General features: G+C 54.0%; 1 protein-coding gene across 4 annotated transcripts in view; it reads right to left on the minus strand.

Annotated features, from left to right (window-relative positions):
- CAMSAP1 (calmodulin regulated spectrin associated protein 1) overlaps nt 1-5,994 on the minus strand; it is a 65,875-nt gene extending 59,881 nt beyond the window's left edge. For all 4 annotated transcript variants that reach the window (XM_025860166.2, XM_025860167.2, XM_073890112.1 and 1 more), the window contains exons 1-2: nt 5,895-5,994; nt 5,587-5,746 (exon numbers count right to left, since the gene is read on the minus strand). In XM_025860166.2, coding sequence (XP_025715951.1) covers nt 5,587-5,746 — 160 coding nt within the window. In that variant the 5' untranslated portion in view covers nt 5,895-5,994. The remainder of the gene's footprint in view (nt 1-5,586; nt 5,747-5,894) is intronic.
- Between the last annotated feature and the right edge of the window lie 6 nt (nt 5,995-6,000).

The raw sequence follows: 6,000 nt of genomic DNA on the forward strand, positions 1-6,000 counted from the left end.
GAGAAGGCTAGCAGGGTGGAGCCCTCATGACTGGGATTAGTGCCCTTATAAGGAGGCTCCAGAGAGCTCCCTGCCCCTCCTGCCCCTCCGAGGAGACAGCCAACCCCTCCGAGGAGACAGCCAACCCCACGCCAGGAAGCAGCCTCATGGGACACCGACTCTGCCAGCACCAGGATCCTGTTGGACTTGCAGCCTCCAGAGCTGGGGGAGACAGATGTCATCCAGCCTATGGAACGTTGTCATAGCAGCCGAAATGGCCTGAGACATGATCCCAGATCTTCCACCTGACTACAGCCTCTGCCCACTTCAACCTGCCAGAAAAATCTTGCCAGGCTCTATGTCTCACCATACCACTCCCCCTACACAAAAACCTTCCCAGGCACACAACTCGAAAGAAATCCCTAGCCAGCTTGGAACACCACAGACCATCTGGTCCAGACTGTTTCCTAAACTAATCACTACTATTCCAGTCCACAAATCCTGTCATGAGGTTACTTGACTCCGTGTCAAGCACTTCTTCCCCTGCACACAACCCAGCCAGACACCCTCCCCTCTAACTCCCGGAGGGGCTGCCCACACCTTACCCATCCTTCAGAGGCTCTGGCCCCACGAAGCCTTCCCACTGCTCCCTGCAGCCCATTCCCCCACCCGGCAGCTCCCCAGGCAGCCTCCGGACAGCTGTGGTACTGACGCCGTGCTGCGTTCATTCATTTCCCTTCTCACACTCAGCAGCTCACGTGGACTCCAAGCCAACGAGAAGACCTCATCCCATAACTTACGCCCTGTGCTATGTAACCACACTACAACGGCGCACGGGACGGCTATGTGGTTATCGCCGGCTCCATCCTGGCCGCATTCAGATCAGACGAAAGCAATCTGAGTTGTTCAACAGTTCAACTAGGAAGTAAAAAAGAACACTGTACACATACGGCAACACGGCCACAAAACAAATCCACAGCAGGAGAGGCCTATGAGCCAGGAGAAAAAATGTAATACAAAGAAAAAATATCACGGGATTTTCGGAATATGTGCACGAGTTTAACATGCTGCAGCATAAGAGAAGCCGAAAATCTGAGGGTTCCTCCAATTTAAAGGATCGGGACAGTTTGAACTTAAAGATGGACGTCTGTTCTCCGGTTAATGTTCAGGTGAGGGCATCGAGACAGGAAAGAGAACGTGTGCAAACTGGTATAGCTTTAGAAATACAAACTCATCCACACCATGGCCACGAGGACAGGCTACAGATCGTTATCTCTACGTACTTCAACTGCTTCAAGAGGGTTTCCAACTCTGGCATCCATTTGACAAACAGCTGAGCACTGCAAACAGGGCATCCACGGGGACAACCATGACCCCTGACCTCACAGACCCCAGGCAGTCCTCAGCACACCCAAGCAGAGGGAAGGTGGTGCCACAGGCCAAGCAGTGGCTCCTTCAGTATCTAGGAAACCTAGCAGGTGCATCCAGCCTGCCCTGTCACCTCCAGCTCCGAAGCCCCCAAATCTCTTGCCAAGAACAAATGACTATTAAAAAACAAAATTCAGGAACACCCTAGGGGCTCAGTCGGTGAAGCGACTGCCTTCAGCTCGGGTCATGATCTCAGGGTCCTGGGATCGAGCCCCATGTCAGGCTCCCTGCTCAGTGGGGAGGCTACTTCTCCCTTTCCCTCTGCAGTTCCCCTTGCTTGTGCTCGCCCTGTCTCTCTCTCTCTCTGTCAAATAAATAAAGTCTTTAAAAAAAAAAATCTTTAAAAATAAAAAAAATACAATCTGAACTCATAAACCAGGAATCTGAGTGAATCACCAGGTAAAAAAAACAACCATCTGCTTGCATATGAGGATCTCTGCACTAAGACTCACACAGGCCCTGTTCTCCCGCCAGCCCCGGGAAAAAGGGGCTGCTGGCTCCGTTCCCAGTTCTGGGGCCTGGAGAGGGGTTCCAAGCACACAGTTCACTTTCACCAAAGGTCACTGTGACAAAGCAAGGTGGTGACCCCTAGAGTTGACAACAAAGAGATGCTGCTCCTCATATCCGTTAAGCAGACAAGAGTCCAGGCTACCCCTGTGGCCTATATAACGAGACACGGCAGCAGCTCCACCAGCCCCACCGCAGAGACCCGTCCCATTCATGAGGATTTCCCATCCCACAACATGCTTTCGCAATCAGTTGTCTGATCCCGCCAAGGCAAAAGTGAGGATAAGAGTGTCCATCCCCCCGCCAAAGATGGGCTCTACTGGCCCGGTGGGCTCTCTCCACCCCAGTGAGCTGCCGTGGCGGCCCCTCCGGGCCTGCCTCGTTCAGGCAGCTCAGCCCCAAGCCATGGAGTGCTGAGGTGTGGTCAGTGTCCGCCTGGTTTCCAGGGCTCCTCAGGCGGGAAAGTCACCACCACTCGGCCACATAGCAACAAGTCTGCAAACAGCTGAGTGCCTTCCAGGACTTTCCCTGGTTGCTGTTTCAACATTGTCCTTGGAAGATTACAAAAATTACACCCTCCCATTATCCCCTGAAACCAAGGCCTAGAAACCTTTAAGTTTCTAAGGTCATGGGCTAAAATCAAAACCAGGAATGCAGTAACCCCTTTACAGCACTCTGCTCTGTAAACAAATGGCACTTCAGGTCACTCCTTTTTTACAAATTTGTTACAACTTTCACCCAAAAAGACATCACAAAATATTCCAGCCAAACGGGTTCTACTTTTGTTTTTTTGTTTTTTTGGTTTTTTAAGTAAGCTGTAGGCCCAAAGTCGGTCTTGAACTCACGACTGGGAGATCAAGAGTCGCATGCCCTACTGACCAAGCCAGCTGCGCACCCCGGGTTCTACTCTTTCTTGCAGACACTTTTAATTGAACAACCTTCAGTATATCGAATATATTATCTCTAAGAAAATAACTGAACCACTGTCCATGAAACAGTCACCCCAAAGAAGGAGGGGCAAAGCACAAGGTGGCTCCCAGCTCTTGGCTGCAGCAAGCTGGAGGAGCCTTTCTGTATCACCACACGCCACCACCAGGCCTGGCCAAGGGACACTCTCCTGAGCCTCCCCACCTACTACAAATGGCAGAGAGTGACCCAGGGGGACACCGAGAGTCCCAAAAGGCAAACACAAAACATGAAGACAGCCTCGGAGCACCTCACCCTAGTGTGTCTGCATGCTTTCCATTCCTGCACAGAGGCAAAAAACCGTTCAGTTTCATTTAGCTACTTAATGACAACTGTACAAGTAAAATATTGAAGCTACTTTCCCATCATACCCTCCCCAACACTGATTCACCACTGAAGTTGCAGATTAAAAGAACCATGTCTAATTCACTGGAAACTAAACTGAGAGATACAGGGTGCTGTCCCAAAGAAGAAACAAAGAACAGGCCCCTGGATTAAGGAGAGAAACTTGCGGGGTGGGGGGGAGGGGCGCAGGGGGATCTAAACTATCCTATCAAAATCCACCCCCCCACCTTTCTGCTCTTCTGAAAGACCAGACCGCGTGCCGGCTAGTGCCAGTCTCCCACCCAGGCTGTGACCTCCACACCAATGACCGACATGAAATCACTCCAACTGAGCCAAGGTGAGTCTTCCGGATCACGTGAATTAGGATCTCCCAAATTTGTAAATTTAAAGAGACTCTCAACCAAAAAAAAAAGTCTGTTCCTCTTCTGAATCAACATACAGAATGGAAAAACCTTCTCGTTTAGCAAAACTGAATGGAAACCAGACCTCCTAAACTCAGTGTTCGCCAAGCGTGCCACTGCGACAGGAGAGTGACCGAGTGACCGACGGGCAATGTGCAATCCAGCCTTAGATCCTCGGACAGCATCTACTCTCCTTCAGCTCCCGAGCACATCCTGCTCTATAAGAACCCACCTTTAATAATTTCAAAACTGTAAGGCCGATTATAATACGAGTCTTTGAATTAATCACCTGATGAGTCGACAAGTATCAAAGAGAGATCTGGTACTGGAAATAAAACTAGACCAACCCCGAGAGAGGCACATTCATTTCCAGATAGCTGACAAATCCCACGCTGATCGGCAAAGCCAAATGCAACACGATAAACATGCATTTGGTTTGCTAAAGAAATTGGAAAGCAAGCGACGAGAGGGCTTTGAAAAGTATTTGTGCCTTTACAGCCTTCGTTACCAGAACTGCAGTCATTTCCATACATAAAATCTTAAAAATACATCCAGGAGTGAAAGCCTGCACATATGCCCCAGGAGCCATGCCCAAGAATACACTGTGCTTCCAAGCAAAGAACTGGAGCCCCGCCAGCGCCCCTGCATGGTGAACGGCCCCCCAGTGAAATACTACACAGCCGTGGAAAAGCAAGAAGTCTGGCCGGAGCCGTAGGAAGAACCTAAGAATGTCACGTGTAGGAAACTGTCTCACAAGAAGACATCGTCAGGACACGTGCAAGAACACGTAAGACTAAGCGATGCGGGTTAACAATGCACACGTAAGGGGTGAGCTGCGAAGAAAAGCCAGCCAGCAGCCCACCGAGTCACGAGGCCGTGGGAGGGCAAAGCCGCAAAGGTCCACCACGCTCACGGGCTTTTCCTTAACCTGACTGCTGGATTCCGAACGGCCGCTCCGAGTACTCCTTTTTACATCTTACTCTAAAGTTCCTGCACAGTTTTTATCAATTCCGTGCTTTCCCTAAAATCATATAAATTCACGGGTGCGGCGGTGTTCCCTCACCATACTCCACAGGAACCGCAAACGCTTAGTGCAGCTATAAACGAAAACGGCAAAACTGAACACTGCAAAATCAAGGAAAACGCGCTCCTTGCGCGCGATTCGACCAACTTAAAGCGACGCAGGGAGGCTGTGACCGCAGGGCGTGTTTATCCTCATGACAAGTAAGCCTCCCCCGCGGCACAGGCCACTCCAACTGGTGTGATCCTGTCCCAGGGCCACCCGGCTCGGGAAGTGTTCAACCCGGGTCCACCAAGCTCGTCCCCAAAGGGCCCTCTCTCCACTTGGGTGTCGCTCTACGAACAGGGATGTCTGCACCAGAGTAAAGGCCATTTTAAAACAGGGTTCAAATGAAACGGTGGATCACACAGTATTAGCTCTTGGGTGTGTACCCAAAACAAAAGCATCAGATCCTAATAAAGCCAGGACGAGAATCACTTCGTCCGTAAAATTCTGAGAGCTGAAAACAGGAGCGTCTTAATCCACTAAGCATATCAGGGCCTAACAAACTGGATTCAGTAACAAGGTTACCTAGTTCTTCAAAACGGGAATTAACCGAAGGTAAGGATGCTCGTTAAGCACAATCCGCTTAAAACACAATTTCTCGCTGGGGCATTCCGCGTGCGAGCTTTTCCGCGCACCCCGAGCGCTGCGCATCCAGCGCCTGGCCCCGCACTCAAGCCCCACCAGGACGGCCAGCCCCGCACCCAGCCCCGGGCAGCGGCCGACGCGCTTGCTCCTCGCGGCACCTGCCAGAGGACCCCCGCCCGCGCCCCCGCCCCCGCGCGCCCCCGCCCGCGACCAGCCGGCTCCGGAGGCCCCCGGCGCGGTGCGGCCCAGGACCCCGCGCACAAAGGCGCCCCCGGACCCCGGGCCCGCCCCGCCCCCGACCCGACCCACCTATGCCGTAGGCCTTGGCGCAGATCCACTGCAGGTTGGCCGCGATCTTGGCGCGGGCCGAGTCGTAGCGGTCCAGGGGCACGATGTCCACGGCGCCGTCGGGCGCGGCCTCCATCCTCCGCCAGCCCTCCCCGGCCGGGCAGCCGCCCGCGTCCACCATCTGCACACAAAAAGGCCGCTGCAGCGCGGGCGGCGCCCGGCCTCCGCCGCAACAAAGGCGCCGCGCCCCTCGCCGCGCCGGGACCCGCGAGCGGGCCGGGCCCGCGAGCACCGCCGCCCCCGGGAGGCCGCCCCCGCCCCGGCCTCACCTCACAGCCGCCGCCGCCGCCGCCGCCGGTGCTGCTGCTGCATGCTGCGGGGCCGCGCCGGGAGGCCGAGGCACCGGAGGCCGGGAGGCCCGGAGGCCCGGAGGCC

Source organism: Callorhinus ursinus, unplaced genomic scaffold, assembly GCF_003265705.2.
Source record: "Callorhinus ursinus isolate GAN/ISIS: 27379988/994484 unplaced genomic scaffold, GSC_fseal_2.0 scaffold126, whole genome shotgun sequence".
NCBI lineage: Eukaryota > Metazoa > Chordata > Mammalia > Carnivora > Otariidae > Callorhinus > Callorhinus ursinus.